This window comes from Pyxicephalus adspersus, chromosome 2 (assembly GCF_032062135.1).
Source record: "Pyxicephalus adspersus chromosome 2, UCB_Pads_2.0, whole genome shotgun sequence".
NCBI lineage: Eukaryota > Metazoa > Chordata > Amphibia > Anura > Pyxicephalidae > Pyxicephalus > Pyxicephalus adspersus.
In genome coordinates, this window is record NC_092859.1 from 50,901,935 (window position 1) to 50,920,777 (window position 18,843).

The window sequence follows — 18,843 nt, forward strand, 5'->3', positions numbered from 1 at the left end:
TACAAATCAACTATTCTCCTACAATTTTAAATATTTATTAATGACAGTACCAAAGGAGATTATTTATTTGAATTGGACAGAGCTATCTATGGTAGGTAGAATTGCATCTTTTAAGGTGTTTATTCTACCGAAAATCTTGTACTTGTTTCATGCTATAGTTGTTCCCCCTCTTAACATTTATCTCCTAGCCCTCCAAAAAATACTAACGTTTTGTTCGGAATAGGAAAAGACCTAGATGTGTGTTCATATTTTGACCCAGCAAAAAAGGTTAGGGGTATGGGGCTCCTTGATTTGTGACATTATTATGCAGCAGCTCTACTATCCCAAGTATCTCTATTGGTGGCATCCCACTTCCAACAAGATCTCGTCGAAAAAACCCCAGATACAAAGCAGCTAATATTGACAATTAAACTACTGTAGGTCTCCCAGTGCCAAATACTGTATACCTATGTATACCTATACCTGTTTGACTTTCAAAACAGAATTTATTCTTCTAGGTAAATTTATCCCCTACTTTATATGCACATGTGGGCTAAAAACCCACATGCATCATACATTCTGTGAGAATAGAACTAAGCTTATTTGGGTATTCAAGTAGATTATAGAATTATTAATATTTTGCAGTACCTACAATTTTTAAAGAAAGTACAATACTGTCTTGTATTAGAAGTAGTTTAGAAATAAGCTTGCTCAATACTTAGACCTCATTAAAAAGTAAAAAGTTCAGTTTTGAGCACCAGTTTACAAATGGATGTTGAGGAAATAGGGAGAGTGCAGAGAGGGGCTATTAAACTGTTTAAAAGTGCTAAAATAAATTAAAACCATCAGGGATAGCTGCTCCGGGTTATAAATGATTGCCTTAGAACAGTGGTGCCCAACCTTTTTTCATCTGGGGGCCGCTGTTGACATTATGATAAAACTTGCGGGCCACAATGGAAACAAACAATAAAGATGTATGTTTAAAACGGAAATAGTTTTAATTTAAAATGAAATTTAAAATGAAAATTAATTTAAAATGAAATTACATTGAAATGCACCAAATAAAAGAGATGACAAATTAGGAACTTTTGCATTCACCATTTAATGGTCATTTTTTAAATGTACATGTCTTTACTATTACATATTCAGGTCCCTACATCTTCCCATTGCTGAAAAATTGGGGTTCACTGGAGGTCTCCCACTTTTCATACATTTTAATATATCTAAGGTTTCCTTTACAGGAGAAATTGGGGTTCAAAGAACAGAAGCGGATATTTATGTGACAAGGCACCATGAAATGGTAGGAGTGATAAAATTTTAGTGTGGAGGGAGGGTTAGTCAAAAGAGTCCCCCTCTTATCCTACAGTTCCCTTCCTCTACTGTTTAAGAGAAATTGGGGTTCACAGAAGGTAAGTGGCCAGCTATGCGTAGCATGTAGCAGCATGGTATGACAAGTATAGCTTTTGTATTTTGGTGATGGCGCCATAGTGATTAAATGTTAGGAGGAGTTAGCCACAAATGTCCTGCACTTGCAGTTCAATTTTCCTTTTCTGACAGAGAAATTTGGGTTCAGAGAGTAAGAGGATAAATTACTAGATAAGTGTGACAGGGTAACATGATATGATGGGTATAACATTTTCATGGGGACAGGGGTCATTTCCAGTTTCCAACGTCCCTCTGTTACAGAGAATTTGGGATTCAGGGAAAGTAAGTGGCCAGCTATGTGTAGCAGCCACTCCATCAGCTGCTCAGTCCCTCACACCACAGCATCTGCAGATTTGACTCCAGGCAACAGTGAGCAGTACTGAGCATCTCCCCCGAGCCAAGGTTCCATGGCATGGAAGGGGTAACCTCACCGCCAAACTGAATGAGGCTTGGCAGTTTTGTGAACTTCAAAGGGCACCACGGCGCACAGACAATTGGCAGTACCCTATTGTTTATCGCCATGACAGTGCCCCCCAGGGGGTTCCCAACATGCAAACTAAATTTGGGGAACCCGGTCTAGAAATTGCCCCCCTTAATGTGAAAATATCCCTAATTGTTATTAGGATTTTATGCTTGTGACCACATATCTGGCAACTTGTTATGTTTAGGGAGCTAAATTATATGATAATCAGTGTAGGAGGATAAGAAGGTTTATACATGGGGATAATGACAGCTGCATGGACACTTATGGGATTGCTGCTGGGATTATCTCGCAGTACAAGGAGGGCAGGGAGCAGTCACAGTTCAATGGAAAAAACTAAACAACCTACATGGCCATGATAAATCAATAAGGTATCTCACAGCAAACATTAATAAAGAAAGGAGTCCCTTGGCAACATCAGTTCAGACCTGGCAGAAATTAGTGGGGCCTTGATATACCCATCTAGATTTAAACGTCTGGTAAGAAGTGGTCTTTGTGTAAGACTTTTGACAATACTTTTGATTGTAAATAAGACCAAGGTGCACAACTGTGCAGAAAATGGCAGCAGGTGCCAAGTCTTTAATCTGACCTGTAACCGAAGGCCATTTGTTGGCAAAAGGCCTAGAAAGCAGTAAAAGAGAAGCTTCTGCAGGTTTATGGCTACATTTCTGCACATGAGGTTTGGGATTTGTTCACAATTAACTCTCCTTAATTCTGAAAAATACAGATAGATCCTTAACTATTATACAACATACCAGCAGAAGACTTATTTAGTCTCGAATTATTTGTGCAGCAGAACAATGACCGCAAACATACAACAAAAGTCAAAAACAAATCCTCAGGAAAAGGAAAAACAAAGAATCCTGGAGGAGAGGGTTCCCACAGAACCTTGATCTCAACAGCGCTGAGTCTGTCCAGGACATGAAGAATATCAAGTATTAGAGACAGACTAAAACTAAGAAATTGTGGTTAGTTCATCTAGACATGCAGAAAAACTATTTTGTTTAGTTCCTATAAAAAAAAGCTGTGTGCAAATGCACCTAGAAGGATCATTGCTAAAGACAGAGTCTAAACACAAAGCATTTTTTTTTTTTGCTAGTTTGTTTTTGTTTATGCACATTGTGAATTGTCAAAGAAGGTGAAATAAATATTGTGTTTGGACAGTCTATCATCTAAAGCAGGGGTAGGCAAACTCCGGCCTTTAGGCCAGATACGGCCTAGCCAGTAGTCCGTTCCAGCCTAACACCCCCCTGGTGGATCCAGCCTAATCCCGGCCAGCAGGGGTTGGCAAGCAGCGTCTCTTGAGCCTCCTTGCAGCTCTTGAGCCTCCTTCTGATGCCTCCCTTCCCTATATACAGCGGCCGTCGCTAACACTTCTGCCGCTGGGGTAAGGGGACATTTTCTCTCCTCCGTATGCATTGCAGAGGAGATTTCCTTTTAGGGGCATTCCTGGTTGGTGGCGGAGCCATCAGCGCCAGACGAGAGAGAGAGTGTCCAGCCTAGTGTGCCTTCTGGACCTCCTAAAATGGCCTAGTAGCCAAAAAGAAAATTGCTGACCCCTCCTCTAAAGGAATTCTTTTTAATGCAGGTGTTAACAAAGGTTAGAAACCATTACACACAAATATTTTATTGCCATCCCAATATGTGATACAATGCTGAAGATTTAGTTTGAGCCTGAGACCGATAAGAAATAACATACCAAACCTTTATTGTCCCACAGCACATTATAAGGAGGCATATTGAATAAAAAAGAGGTTTAGAAATTCCAATCTGAACAACACTGTTGCAGGCAGGAAATCCTGTACCAACTAATCCACTCAAGGTCTAATCGACATGCTTTTTACTACCAAATTGCTCAAGATTGAGCCTGAAAAAAAGTACCCAATTATCCTACTCAAACTCTTCTGAATTATTTATAAATGCTGAATAAATGTTAAATTGAACACTGATGAACAACAGGCTAAGGAGAATGGAGTAAATTTGAGAAAAAAAGAGAAATCAACATTTTTTTTTACAACTGTTTACTATTTCTTGGATTCTGCAGAAATGTATATATTGTCTATAAAAACCTAGCTGCTTAGCAACGCAGCTTTTACGGTTTTGCATGGGTGATGTTAATTGCTATAACAAACAATGTGAGCCACTGTTTAGGAAGCTCAAACACAAATGTAATAAAAAGCACTGGTGCTCAGGATAATGAAATGATTGCAACTTCACAAAAAGTAGGAAAGGGGATTTCAAAGAGCTTTTTGTTGAGATATGGAAATCAGTAACAACTTACCATGAAAAAGGAAGGCACAAAAAAGTAAAAGCTGACAAACAGCAGAACAAACAAATGCAGAAAAAACATAAAAGGTAGGTAAAATAGAAACAGAGGCATATGGCAGACATAAATGACCATATCAGAATAGAATTCAAACACCAAAGTCATAAAAAAAAGTAATGTTGAAAAATCTGCAAAGGATCTATGAGCCAGTTTAAAGCAAAATATAGGAAGCATATCTCCCAAATTGTTCACATATTAGAAAAGTCATATAAAGCAATATTTGAATCAGTGCTTCCTTCACATGCATAAGACATTCACTGATCAATAGGAAAAATATTGTTTTTTAAATAAGGTAAAATAATGTAATCCTATATGTAAAATCTTTTTTTTTTTTTTTTGTTAAGGCATCCAGTCTTCGTTTCCTCTAATTATATCTCCAGGTTTATTTATAAAGCAGTATACCTGACATTCACTGAAAAAATCCTTGGTGGAGAATCAATTATGACATTGAAACACAAGGTCCTGGGAAGATTATCCACCAGAGAATGTTTCACTGAATGTCAAATTCACTGCTTTGTAAATAGACCTCCGAGTAAATACAGGCTTATCTTCGGCTCCTGACACGTTAACTATGTTTTGAAATCACAAGCATCAGAGAACTGTCTAATGAGAGCTTTGGGATTACAGACTCCTGGAGCAGTGGTCGCCAACCAGTGGTCCGTGTGAAAATTTTGATGGTCCACTGAAAAATTTGGACAATATTTGCAATTTTTAGGTTTTATTAATCATAAAACAAAAATAATATTCTAATAAATTCTTATATTCTGAATGACAATTTTTGCCTTTATATTGCACTAAATTTAAGAACTGTACTAGAGATAGAAAAACAAGGGAGGCGCAGCATGACATTAGTGTAGTCTTAAGTTGTATGAGGCAACCATTGCTAAGCCATATGCTTCAGTATTGTTTCGACCATTACAACAGTCACCCCTCTCTGTGCATACCGATTCTCATCCCACTGTTTTAATTTATTTGTTTTTTCTCAGATGCCTTTTAGGTAAGTATGACGTGTATTTTCTTTAACTATTAAATTTAATGGCATCAAATAGTTTGACTTTCATAATTATCATTTCTTGTTTGGTCTTAGATTCGAATGAAATAAACTCATAATGAGGGAGAAAAATCAAATATGTTGCATTTCTTAGTAAATAGATGGTAATCTATATGCACCCTCTAGGTGTGGAGTCTACAGAGCATCAGTTACTTCCCAACCATAAGGAAACTTGAATTTTTTCAGAGGTATGCTTTCAGATCATTGAAGCACTGAAAGATGGGGTAAGAGCTGTAAGCAGGCACACGAGTAAATGAATTATAAACATACCCCAGAAAGCTAAGTGCTTGACTTGTAGTCCACACGCTGAATTTGGAGGGTCCTAAGTTCATTATTAAGCAGACTTTAAAGTGAATCTATATGCAAAGCTAAATTTATATTTGACTCTACTTTTTCATAACTCAAAGGTATGGCATTTGTTCCTGTGATATTCGCTAAAAGAGGAGGATCACAATTCACATTGGCTGAGCTACACCTTTAGCAAATATGTGACTACAGGTAAATGCCTTGGCGTTCTGACACCACATTGATGATTAGCTATATATAGAGAGCCTGCAGCTAAATTTTTTTTGGGTAGATATTTTTGCTAATAATCTATGATCTGGGCATCTCAGCAAAACTATTGCTGCCTCATAGCTTGATTAGGTATATACAGTAAGGTTGGCCATGAGGATGTGGTATGTATACTGCTTCTACATGGCAGGGAACTGCTGCCCTGGGGGGATGCTACAAGTAGCTCCACCTTGCAGCAGACCTATAGAAAATGTATGGGGGACAGAAGTGAGCAGTATCAATACCTCTCACAGCCACCAGCAGTCTAATTTGCAGATATTTTTTTGCAGTGCAAGTGACATGAGCAATTTACAAGGTGCCAGCTGCAGTTGGTTCAAAAAACACCTATTCATTAGGAAAATATAGCACACTTAAAGCAGTGCTCTTTCTTAAATCCATTTTCAAAATGTAAAAAAAATTAGATACACAAATATAAAGCAACATTTGTCAATTTGTATTAAATTTACAATTCTAATTAATTTCATTAATTTCCCTAAATTGCTTGATAATCCTGATCTACATCATTTATGCCTAATCCCCACTGTGATTTCACAATACTTTGGAAGTAAATACAGGCAATACCAGTATTTCCTGGCACAGCCTATTAAAAATTAATTTACATCAAAGAATGGTCTGGTGTTGATTTAGAAGCATACGTTTTAGGAATTTACCATTTGCAACATATGCTAGTTTAGACTAAACCACACGGCAAGGTAAATCCAGGTAAAAAATTGGCTGGTGAAATCACATTCTTACTTTTCATTTGCAAAATGTTTACAATGCGTATATATATGCTAATATAGATATAGTTTGTGATTAAAAAGGCTGGAGAGAATACACTCATCAGTGACGCTGGGTGATCCACCAAACCTGGAATGGATTTTTTCAAAAGTCTTTTGCTATTTGTTAGCAAATGTTTTTTATGCTGGGCCAAATCTATTCTAGGTTTGCTGGATCATCCAGCTTCACTGATTATAGAGATTTTTGTAGCAAAGGTTCATTAATTAAAGACTCCAATCTTTTGGAAGTTATGAACAAACAGGTAGGTCACTGAGGTCTCACACCTGGATGGCCAGTGTAATTAGGCACTCAAAATCAGGGGGGACCATCCAACACCAACAACACAGGTACTCTGAATCAGTATTTCAAGATCAACCCAAACAACCAGAGCTAGATATTGTAAAGAAACTCCTTCTGACTCAATCTGAAACAAAGGTTTTGGGTCTAAACTGTCCAACAAAAAACCAAGACCTATTATATTTCATATTATGACAAAGCAAATCACTCTCAATTTATAAAAATATCAATGATTTTAGGGTCCTTTAAGACCTTAACCATCTCCTTAATGAAAACAACAGAGTGATTGTCCATAATTGGTTGATATTTTTATAGAATCAGAGATTTTTTTTGCCTAATATCTATGACTTTTCTACTCTTCAGAAAAATCAGATCACTTTCCTAATTTCCACTTTGAACCACATAGTTCTGCATGTTCAGGATTTGAACACGAATTCCTCATGTGACAATTTACCTAAGCTTTTACAAAAAGCTATTACATCACAACAACAAAAAAATCCATAGAGATTAAACCTGACGACAAAGGTGGTAATGTTGTTTCAGATGCTACTCATTATAAAAAGATGTGCCAAATAGTCCAAAAAGTCCATAGTCATTAGCTGTCCCTTAAAGGGACTCAAAATCCATGTCTCTACCTCAGTCATATGTCTTTAATACAGTCAATAGTCAATTTTAAGGGGAAACCAAATAAGCTAACTGCATGTTTTTGGAATGTAGGTGGAAACCAGAGTACCCAGAAGAAACCTTAGGAAACTCAGAGCAAAGGAGAACCGAGTTCTAACCTCCAAGCTACAGTGCTACCCACAGATACGTTTGAATGTAAAAAGTTTTCCATCCTAAAATTCATACGTTCTATACACATTCCAAAGTACAAAAAATTTACAGAATCCACATGGCTGACCCATTAATACAGGTATCAACAGTTTGACAAGCAATGCGACCCACCTATCTTAGACCACATGCATATGCCTTTCCTCAGACTTGTTGAAACTAATTAAAGACATGTTGATTCCCTCTAATGGTTTTCTCATCACTATTGATATAGAAGTGTGCTGTTCCAGCATTCCTAATGAATGGGTATCCAAACTTTATTCAAGATAAGGGAGATATGTCTTTGTCGTAGCTCAATGTCTTCATTTTGGAATTACTTCACTTTGTTCTAAAAAAAAAAACTACTTTGTGTTTGAAGATGTTCTTTATTTACACACCTAAGGCATAGTAATGGGTACTGAATGTGCCCCTAACTATGCAAATCTTTATCAAGGGACCTGGGAAAAGGATCTCTTTTCTCAGGCTGACTCATCTGTAAATCTTTCCCACATTTTATTATTGATTTATTTAGGATGTCTGATTGATTTGGACAGGAAAAAAATAACTACTACAGGAATTCCTCTCTTAGCTTCACATCAGCTTCTACAATCTTTATTTCAATATGCAATTTGACCTACAAAAAAAATCTAATTTTTGGATTTTGAGATATCCAAACAAATGGAAAATTTGGCATCTCCATTGCACTGTAAACCAACAGCAGGCCAGACTATACTCTTTTCTACTAGTGCACATCCAGCTCATTCATTCAGAGCATTCCTTACTATTTGCACTAATTAATTAAAATACAAATGTCTATCTAAATTATTAGTTTTCCTCCAGACGCAAAGAGTGCCCTCTTGTTCCTTGTAATGATCTCAAAGTGAATAATGGGGAAGAGAGTTTTCTATATGGACTGTTTATATATTTATACAGAGTGATCATATTTCCCATTAAACGTCTCTTCTCAAGGGAGAATAGATTCAGTTCAGCTAATCTCTCCTCATAGCTGAGCTCCTCCATTCCTTTTAATTATTTAGTTGCCCTTCTCTGCACTCTCTTCAATTCAACAATGTCCTTTTTGTGAACTGGTGCCTAAAACTGGACTGCATATTCCAGATGTGGTCTGACCAATGCTTTATACAGGGGCAGGATTATGTCTCAATCTCTGCAGTCTATTCCTCTTATAATACAAGAAAGTACTTTGCTAGCTTTAGATATTGCAGCTTGGCATTACAAGCTGTAATTAAGTCTATGATCAATCAGAACCCCCAAACCCTTTTCAATTTCTGACTCCCCCAAATGTATTACCCCTAGACAGTGAGAAGCATGCATATTGTTAGCTCCCAAGTGCATCATTTTACATTTATCTATATTAAATGTCAATTTCTACATGGCTTCCCAATCAAACAGTACATCCAGGTCTGCTTGTAGATTATAGACATCCTGTATGGACATAATTCCATAACATAGTTTGGTGTCATCTGCAAACACAGAAATGGTACTTTTAATCCCAAACGCTATATCATTTATAAGGATGTTAAACAGTAAAGGTCCCAACACTGAACCCTGGGGTACACCATTAATAACCTTAGACCATTCAGAGTATGAATCATTAATTACAACTCTCAGGATGCGATCTTTAAGCCAGTTCTCTATCCATTTACAGATTGACTTTTCTAAACCTATCGACCGTAACTTGCATTTTAACCGTCTGTGGGGTACAGTGTCAAATGCTTTAGCAAAGTCCAAGTACACTATATAAACTGCTATTCAACTGTCTACGTGTTTACTTACTTCCTCAAAAAAAGAGAGTAAATTTGTTTGACAACTTCTGTCTTTCTTGAAGCCATGCTGACTATCACTTATAATATTATTTTCTAGCAGAAACTCCACTATGTGGTTCTTTATCAAACTCCCTAAGACCTTTCCAACCATGAACGTTAAACTAACGGGTCTGTAGTTACCTGGTAATGACTTTGCTCCTTTTTGAAGATAGGAACCACATTGACCTTACGCCAATCCATCGGTACCTTGCCAGTGACTAAACAGTCTCTAGAAATTAGAAATAATGGCTTTGAAATAACAGAGCTCAGCTCTTTGAGGACATGTGGATGTAATCCATTAGGTCCTGGTGCTTTGTCAACCTTAATTTTTCCCAGGTGTTTCTCTATCATATCAATTCTGAGCCATTGTGACTCATTTAAGGCAGTGAAATTGGTATGAATTTGGACTTGAGCTTTGCCATTTCCTTTTGTGTACACAGAGCTAATAAAATGTAGTAAATCTGCCTAGTCTTTATACCCAGTTACCAACCCAGCGACATCCTTTAAGGGGCCTACATGCTCAGATCTGATCTTTTTGCTATCAATATATTTGAAACATTTTTTGGGGTTTGCCCTAATTTCCTTTACAATCTGTCTTTCATTTTGAAACTTTGCACATTTTATCTCCTTTTTACATCTTTTGTTATATTCTTTATAGGTTTAAAATGATGAAGGTGATCCTTAATTTTTATATTTTTGGAATGCCCTGTTATTGTTCCTTATGGCTTTTTTTAACATCAGCTGTCAGCCACATAGGTTTTAATTTTAGCCTCCTAAACCCATTACCCATTGGAATATATTTTTCAGTTTGCTTTTGTAGAACAGACCTGAAACATTCCCATTTCTGTTCTGTGTTCTTTAAGGACAATATTTTCTCCCAGTCCAAGTCACAGAGAGCCGCCCTTAATAATGGAAAATGTGCTCTCTTAAAATTAAATGTTTTTATCTTTCCTGTTTTTGCTTCCTGTTTACAACTTACATTAAATGAAACCATATTATGGTCACTGCTACCCAGATTCTCTTTTATTTGCACATTTGTGATAAGCTCTGCATTGTCAGAAATAACTAGGTCCAGCAGAGTATCATTTCTAGTTGGGGCTTCTATAAACTGTACCATAAAATTATCTTGTATTAACTTCACAAATTTCCTCCCTTCTGCTGTTCCTGTAGTGCCATTATTCCAGTCAATGTCAGGGTAGTTGAAATCTCCCATGATTAAAACACTTCCGCTTTTTGCGGCTTTTCCCTAACTTTTAGGTAAGGTGGGAGGAGGGGGGGATTGGTTATCGTGGATATGCCCGTATAGCGCTAGGGACCTAGACTGGAGGATGGAGTAGTCTAATAAAATCTGCTGAACATTTAGTCATCCCAGTAAAACCAGGTGCGTACCTGCCTACTAAGAGACTTATCCCTTGATGTCATAAGCTTTTCCATAATTTGTATATCGGTAACCCTGGAAATCCACTGTTGTATAGTAGGAGGGGTAGTTTGCTTCCATAATGGTGAGATACATGCCTTGGCTGCATTTAATAGGTGGCGCAGCAATGAGGTTTTATAGCTTTTCCTCAACAGTGTCGACACATGAAGCAAGGCGAGCTCTGGTATTAGCAATGGAGTTTTCTGTGAGTCTCAAAATGATCTCTGCTACTCCAGACCAAAACGAGGTCAGGTTAGGACAGCTCCAGAAGATGTGTAACAAGGTACCAGTATGTTGCCTGCATCTCCAGCACTGTGGATTTGTATGTGGATACATTTTTGTTAAACGGTCTGGGGTCCTAATACCATATTGTGAGTAATTTGTAGTTTGTCTCTTGGTACGGGTTACTAATCGAGTGTCGCATACAGTCCTTTTGTTCACACGTAAATTGAATATTAAAGTCTCTCTCCCATTTAGTTATGAAAGGAAGGTCGGGATTATCCAGCTCCAACTGTAATTTATATACATGTGAAAGAACACCTCTCTTTGGGTCTCCAGACATACATAAACTCTGCAATGAAGCAAGAGGGCGGCAAAACTCTGGTGCTGGTGGGAGCGAGGAAACAAAGTGCTGAAACTGTACTTTTCTCCACACATCCAAACAGGGAAGGGAGAGGTCCATTTGGATTTGTTCAATCTTACCACAACTAGAAAGTAAGAAATGGACCGCCCTATAAGTATTGTTTTCTATCCATACTATAAAAATCGGGTCTTTCCTACTAGTCTGAAATTTAGGGTGTCCCAGTATAGGGGACATCGGGGAGGGGAATGGCTCAGCGCGAAAATATTTGGTTACCACTCTAAGCGTCTCCCCTGTCAAGGGGTGTCGGCGGAGAGCTGCACAGTCTTCCGACGGAGTCCATGCTGCTACACATAGCAATATAGGGGAAATGGAGTCCTCTGTCTGCACCAATCCACTAATCGAGTTAGATGGACTGCCCTATGGTACAAGATCGGGTCAGGGAAGGCCATTCCTCCCTTGTTCTTTGGCAAACGAAGGAGGAGTGTGTTTAAAGGGGGAGAATCAGTGTTCCAGATAAATCCTAGGAAATCAGATCGGAATTTGTTCAGTATTTAGGGGGGAATATGTACCGGCAGAGTTTGAAGTAGATAGAGGAGACGTGGCATAATATTCATTTTATGAATATTGCAACGGCCAAACCACGAAAAGGGCTGTTGGCGCCAGCGCTGGAGGTCTCAATGTATCATATTAAGAAGAGGCATGAAATTTAGTTCAACCCCTCTATTCACATCAGCCGGGATATTGGTACCCAGATGAATAAAACCCTTAGCCCATCTAGAAGGGAAAGAGGGGAACAAAATGTTTCTGAGTTCCTTAGGCAGATTAACATTCAATACTTCGGACTTTTGAAGGTTTATCTTGAAATCAGAAAATTGGGCGTAGTGACAAAGTTCTTCGGGGATTGTTATTTGGGGAGCGGTAATATAAAAGAGGAGGTCATCTGCGTACGCAGCTACTTTGTGATCAGTAGGTCCCACTTTAATTCCTTTGATATCTGTGTTATTACGAATGTGGCCTAATAGAGGTTCAAGAAGAAAAACAAAGAGCAGTGGAGACAGCGGGCATCCTTGTCTTGTGCCATTGGCGCTAGAAAATGGACTTGATAAAATACCATTGACTCTTACTGAGGCAGTAGGGTTGCAGTATAAGGGCTGTATCCAGTCGAAAGGGCGATTAGGGGTGCCTATGAACGTAAGGACCCGTCGCATATACTCCCAATTTACTCGGTCGAACGCCTTTTCTGCGTCAGCCGAGAAAATCAAAGATAGAATTTTGTGTGTGGCGACATGGTGAATCACATTCAGCGTTTTCGTGGTGTTATCTCCTGCCTTCCTCAAAGGAAGAAATCCACTTTGGTCAGAGTGTATGAGATTTTGGAATATAGGTGTCAGTCTACGCGCTAAGATACTAGAAAATAGTTTAACATTGCAATTTACCAGCGATATCGGTCTGTAGCTTGCACAGAATTTAGCATCTTTATTAGGCTTAAGAATAACCGTTATATGGACAGTGGATGAGTCGGTCGGTAACGGGTGGTCTGGTGGGAGAGCATTAAACGCAGTCAAAAAAGGGTGTGTTAATTGGGGCAGGAATCGTTTTAATAGGCAAGAGTGAAGTTCTGTATGGCGAATGGGAGCATCAAGTACACCCAAAACATCTGCGGGGATCTTGGAGATGCCGGAAGTACGTAAGTAGTCTTGAATACTCGCAACGACAGAGACATGCATTTGAACCTTCTCTGATATTATGCAGCTTCGAGTGGAAATCCTAAAGGAGTCAGCTATATCTCGGAATGATGAAGCAAAGTCCCTAAGCTTGAGTGCACACAGGACACAAATGCACGAGCCCCTTTCGTCCTTATTGCCCGTGCTAAAGCTCTCCCACATTTATTGCTATATTCATAAAAGTAGGCTCTACATTTACCAAGCTGGGACCTAGCCTTGGAGCAGCACAATAAATTAATCTTCTCTCTTAAGGCCAGTAGCTGGGCCTCTGTTTCTGCGGAGTGACCTCGCGCCTGTGTCTGGTCTCTACAGTATATAGTTCTTGAAACAGTTGTGTTAATTGTAGCTGGCGCTCTTTTTTGAGTATATGGCCCTGTTGTATTAGTATGCCTCGCACAAAGCACTTATGTGCCTCCCAGATAGGGACTGGATACAGATGCCTCATTTCTTTTAAAGAAATCTATGATCTCCTTCTCTAAATGAGGGCCAAAGGTTTCCGAGGCCAGGAGTGATTCGTTGAGGAGCCAGGTGCCCCTATTGGAAGTGGAGAGATCAAAGAGCAGCGTGATCGAGATCGGAGCATGGTCTGAAAATGTAATGTTACCTATCGTAGAGTCTTGGACTTGGGGGGTAGTCACGTTCAATGGGGTGCTGTATTCACCAAACATCCGTAAGCTGATGTTGGAGTAAAAGATTTTTCAGCCTACGAAGGGCTGAGTATGGGAGGTGCGAGGCCCCTCTGGACACATCTTGAGCAGGGTCCAATGCCAGGTTAAAGTCTCCTCCCAATATCAAAACCCCCTCATCAAATGTGTCGGCAATATCGAGGAATTCCTCTAGATAGGATATTTGGTTTGTGTTAGGGAGGTATAGATTAACCAGGGTGAACAATTTGGTGTTTATCATCCCTTTTACTAAGAGGTATCTGCCTTCTGGATCGGCCTATAAGGCAACCAGAGACCAGGGAAGTGATTTATCAATGAGAATACTAACTCCCTTGGACTTAGAGTCTGAAGAGGAGCCATGATATGCCGTTTTGAGGGAGCGGCGGTTTTTGAGGGAGGGTATTTTGTCATGTCCGAAGTGTGTTTCCTGCACAAATGCTACTTGACATCTAAGATGATTGAGGGCATTTAGGACTACGGAACGTTTTGTTGGAGAATTTAAGCCTTTTGCATTAATGGAGGAGATTTTAAGCGCCATGAGTGCTAGGTTGTAGGGCCTGTCCTATCAGGCAATTCTACCACAAAAGGGAAAAAAATAGGGAAAAAGGGATTCCTGGGGTTGGGGGATGGAGTACTTTAGTGGAAAGGAGGGGGGGGGGATATGGAAAAGTAGACGAAATGAGAGTCAAATCTATGTATTCTAATAAAGTACTTTGTTTGTTATAGCATACTTGGGTTATGTGTAAACTGTTCATGTCTGATAAATTCATTCTACTCAACATACAATTTGTGATCCACGATTGGAATATCGATTTTATATACAAAAAATAGTATTTTTTATGGTCATTCTAATAGATATTTAATGCTTCACCAAATTTTATAACGCACATATGTCCTTTTATATTTAAAATTGATTGTTATATTTGTCACTGTAGGAGGGACCTGGACCTGTCTTAAACCCTCTTTGGGATCTGCTCTTGAGCACATGGATTCCTGCGTTAGGTGTTTTCCACTTGCCAGACTAGTACTGTGGTACCAGACTACTTAACATCTGGAAGGTCCCTCCCCACTCTGGGGGAACTTTGTGCATATAAGACCTGTGCTGGTCAACAGGAGTCATGGACTTACCCACCATATAAAAAGCAAAACTTTAGCCTTTTGGCTTAAATACTTTTTTACTCCTGCTTGCTCTGATTAGCTTGGAACCACCTCTGCTTTTCATCTTTCAACTGAGGCTTAGGTACTTGATCCAATTTACTCACTAATTCCTTTTGATTTACAAAATATTAGTTAGTTAATATTAATATTACAAAATATTAGTTTTATAGCCACTTTTTGTTATACCCTATTTCATCTCATATACAGTATAACGTAATCTTTATTTTTTTTCAATTATCAAAACAGATTCATCCAAACATTGCCCATCTTACCTTAGAGCGACTGGTGTTACTTTGGGAACTCTGTGGCCCCTAAATACTCGTTCTGACTTATGCATTCACCCCAGAGTTTTTTGAAGTGACAAAATTTATTTAATAAATATATAAATTATTTTTATAAATATATAAAAATATAAGATGAAGGATAGGATGAAGCTCTTTTATAAGAGCTACCAAATTTGACATGATTGCTATGACTGATGTTTAAGGAAGCATGCAACAATCCCAGGTTAAAGTCACATTAATAGAAATGAGGCAGAAAGATTACTGAGCTGGGGGAACCATTGTGAAGACTCTGCTACTGGATTCTCGGAATAATGTGAGAAGGCAGTAGGTGATTTATTCTGCCAACAACTACCCAAAAAACTAAAAATCAAAAGGATGGCATTCCCTTTAAAATGTTGTTAATTTCATTTTTTTACAGCACTGTCTACATTGTAGTCCACAAAAATACATGCCAGGTTTATTATAAGTTTACATATATAAACAAGTCTGTACAAGGTGTAGCATTTGCCTCAACAAAAATTACTACAGACTGACCACACAAAGTGCCTTCCCTCCTACATGAATAATTTACTGTAGGGGAAGAAAAAACAAAAATGCACGGAAATGTTCAGCACCAACTATAGAATATTGCATAAAATGATAACTAAAACATACCTAAACTCAGACATTTCATTTTACATAGAAGGGTAGACAACCCTTTTATGCAGAGTAAAAATGCTGTTGTTTTTTTTTTTTAAAAAGGGTGCAGCACCGCCCCTAATTCTTGAGAATTAGAGATACCTACGTCACATATTCCGAAAAGCTCTTGTGTGCTTCTTTTGCGCATGCCCAAGCATCTTGGGCATACGCAAAAGGAGCCTTTTCACGCAAAGAAAAAAATTTGCCTATCTCAAGCATGCGCAGTGATATTGGAAAAAAAGTTTTTTTTCCATCCTGAGTCACCCGATCTGGCGCCTGGGGCGGGTGACAAAGGATGAAGAACACGGAAGGAGAGATGAAGATGGGCGCCGGCTTCGGGACGACGCAGGACCCGATGCAGGTCACCCCCGGATGGATCGGACTGCCCTGCACAGTTGAGGGTAAGGTTTTTGCAGTTTTTAGTTTAGTTCCTGTTTACTGTTAACAGTTTACTGGACTTAATGTACTGAGAAAAACAACTTGTTATTCGATTGTAAGCAGAAAAAAACTGATATTCAATGACTACCTAAGTTGTGTTGTTACAAATAAAGGAAGGGCTGCATGAATCTTCAAACTGTAGCTGAGTTCAGGGTCAAGTAACAAATATTTTGTAATAAATATGTAGTAGAATCCTTAAATGTAAACAAAAATGACATACCTCAGATGGCTTTTTCTCCTTCTGCCTGGCATAGGTGGTTTTTGTGGTTGGTACTTTGGAACACCTTGACCACGATGTGGTGTGACCTGCAGTAAATATATAACAGATAAGTGATGTATAAGACAAAAAAAAAGGAAATGTAATGTAAAACTTGAAATTAGTGTACTTGAAAAAAATAAATAAAATAGGAAGGAAGTTTACCTTATTGCCATTTTTATTTTTTCTCTTTAATTATGCTCTTATTAAGAGCATTTTACTGGCAGACTCTGGCTGCTATTTACCCTATTTATTTTGATGTAAGTAGTAAGAGTGTACCTAATTTTTTACACAGTGTTTCTGCGTGAATAACTTTGTCTTTGTCAAATAAATAATGATACATGAAATATGGTATGTGTTATTGTGCATCTGAGGTTTTACCTACCTAATTGTAATACCTACTAGGGATAAGATGATTTTTTATAATGTCCCTAAGCGCAAGACTTTGGAATTGCACTCTTTTTCTAATAAACGTATATATTGTTTCTAGCTCATCTCAGGGGGCTTCTAATCTGAATATTCTTCTTGATTGTGGTACATTTGTTTTTTACCTAAGCACTTACACTTTAAGTGTCAACTGTGTTTGGGCTGTTAAATAGAATTTTCCTATATTCTAGATGTAATATTAAGAATGCTGTCAACACTCAAAACAGTGATCTAGCACCGCATATTTTATTATCTTGAATGTTACATGGCCCCTTTTGTAAACATTGCTCATTCTTCTGCCTCACCTTAGTGTTGTTAATCCAGCATCTTTTAGACATTGGTCATAAAGACGTGACATAGTGCGACTTGTTCAAAGTTATATTAAAACTTTTTTTTTTAGTTACAGATGGGAGAATTTTAAGCAAGCACATTAACATATGGATATAGAGTAAATATGGTTAGAATGTTTTTTTTACATATGGATATAGAGTAAAATATGGTTAGAAAGTTTATTCTATTTTTTCTTTTTGATCAGCAAATTTCAAAATTTTTACTTGTTACCAGAATAGCCTATGGGAGAAATCTTCCACTGAGTACATTTCTTTCAGTAACAATTGCCTAAAATTACGTTTCCCTCACTTTATAAGGATTTTCTTTAACTGTTGTTTAAATGTGTCAAGAATTTACCAGAAAGCTCCCCAATTAAACACAGGACAAAAAAAGAACCGGACCATACCTAACTACTCTACTACTACTAAGATTTGCTAACAACTATCTTGGTCAGATTTATTTAATCAGGTGGATCACTCATCTTTAAGTAAAACACTATAAACACATAGAAAGGTGAAAGCTTCCATTTTGTACAACCCCAAACATTTATTTACATAATAGAGATACAAAAGGCATTTGTGAAAAAGTGTCAGGATCTTTATAGCTCTCAAGCATAGGACCTTGTCACTTATGGTAAATCACCGAATGAGGCAATTCTTCTTCTGAATAATATTTTAAATTGACTTTTATTGACGTCAACTGTTGAAAGTGCAATACAAATAGCTTGTTAACAATATACAGACATGAAAATGCAGGAGGGTACAAGACATGGAAGTACACCATTATAAGTTTAAGGGCATTCTTTACTTAGTATTCAATCATAAATTTGCATGGAGCTCTGGGGCAGTTCCAGACAAAGCAGCCGCATCTTGCATCGGCTCCAGGCACCATCATTTTGAAAGCTGGCAGCATTACTTCTTCCTCTCTCCTGACTGCACTGGGAGAAAGGTATATCACCGGGAAGCTAATCCACAATGGTGTTTGTTAACTTCCCTGCTGACGCAGAAAGAGGCACTTTTACCATACTTTGACATAGTTTGATGCCTTGCAAAAAAACATTGAAACCACCTTAGCCAACATCTCCTCCAGCACCAAATGCATCATAGAATTTGAGCAACGAGTAAGTGACCTGGAGGATCAAGCTGTGGAGTCCCAAGGTAAATAAAATGAACAGGCCATTCTAATCAAGTCTATGGAGGAAAAATTAGAGGATCTGGAAAACCGTAGCAGACGCTCTAAACTCGTCAGGTCATTGACAAATTTTTTCATCATAAAGATCAAGAAATGGTTCTGACAGCCTATCGTAAACAAAGAAAGCCAAGAGTTCAGGATGTGAAAATTTTGGTATTCCAGGATTTTT

The 18,843-nt window shown here is 38.2% G+C and overlaps 1 protein-coding gene across 5 annotated transcripts in view; it reads right to left on the reverse strand.

Annotated features, from left to right (window-relative positions):
* The window catches only part of JADE2 (jade family PHD finger 2), a 256,030-nt gene that overhangs the window by 182,703 nt on the left and 54,484 nt on the right, over positions 1-18,843 (reverse strand). For all 5 annotated transcript variants that reach the window (XM_072400764.1, XM_072400761.1, XM_072400763.1 and 2 more), the window contains one exon: positions 16,692-16,777. In XM_072400764.1, the coding sequence (XP_072256865.1) occupies positions 16,692-16,777 (86 nt within the window). The remainder of the gene's footprint in view (positions 1-16,691; positions 16,778-18,843) is intronic.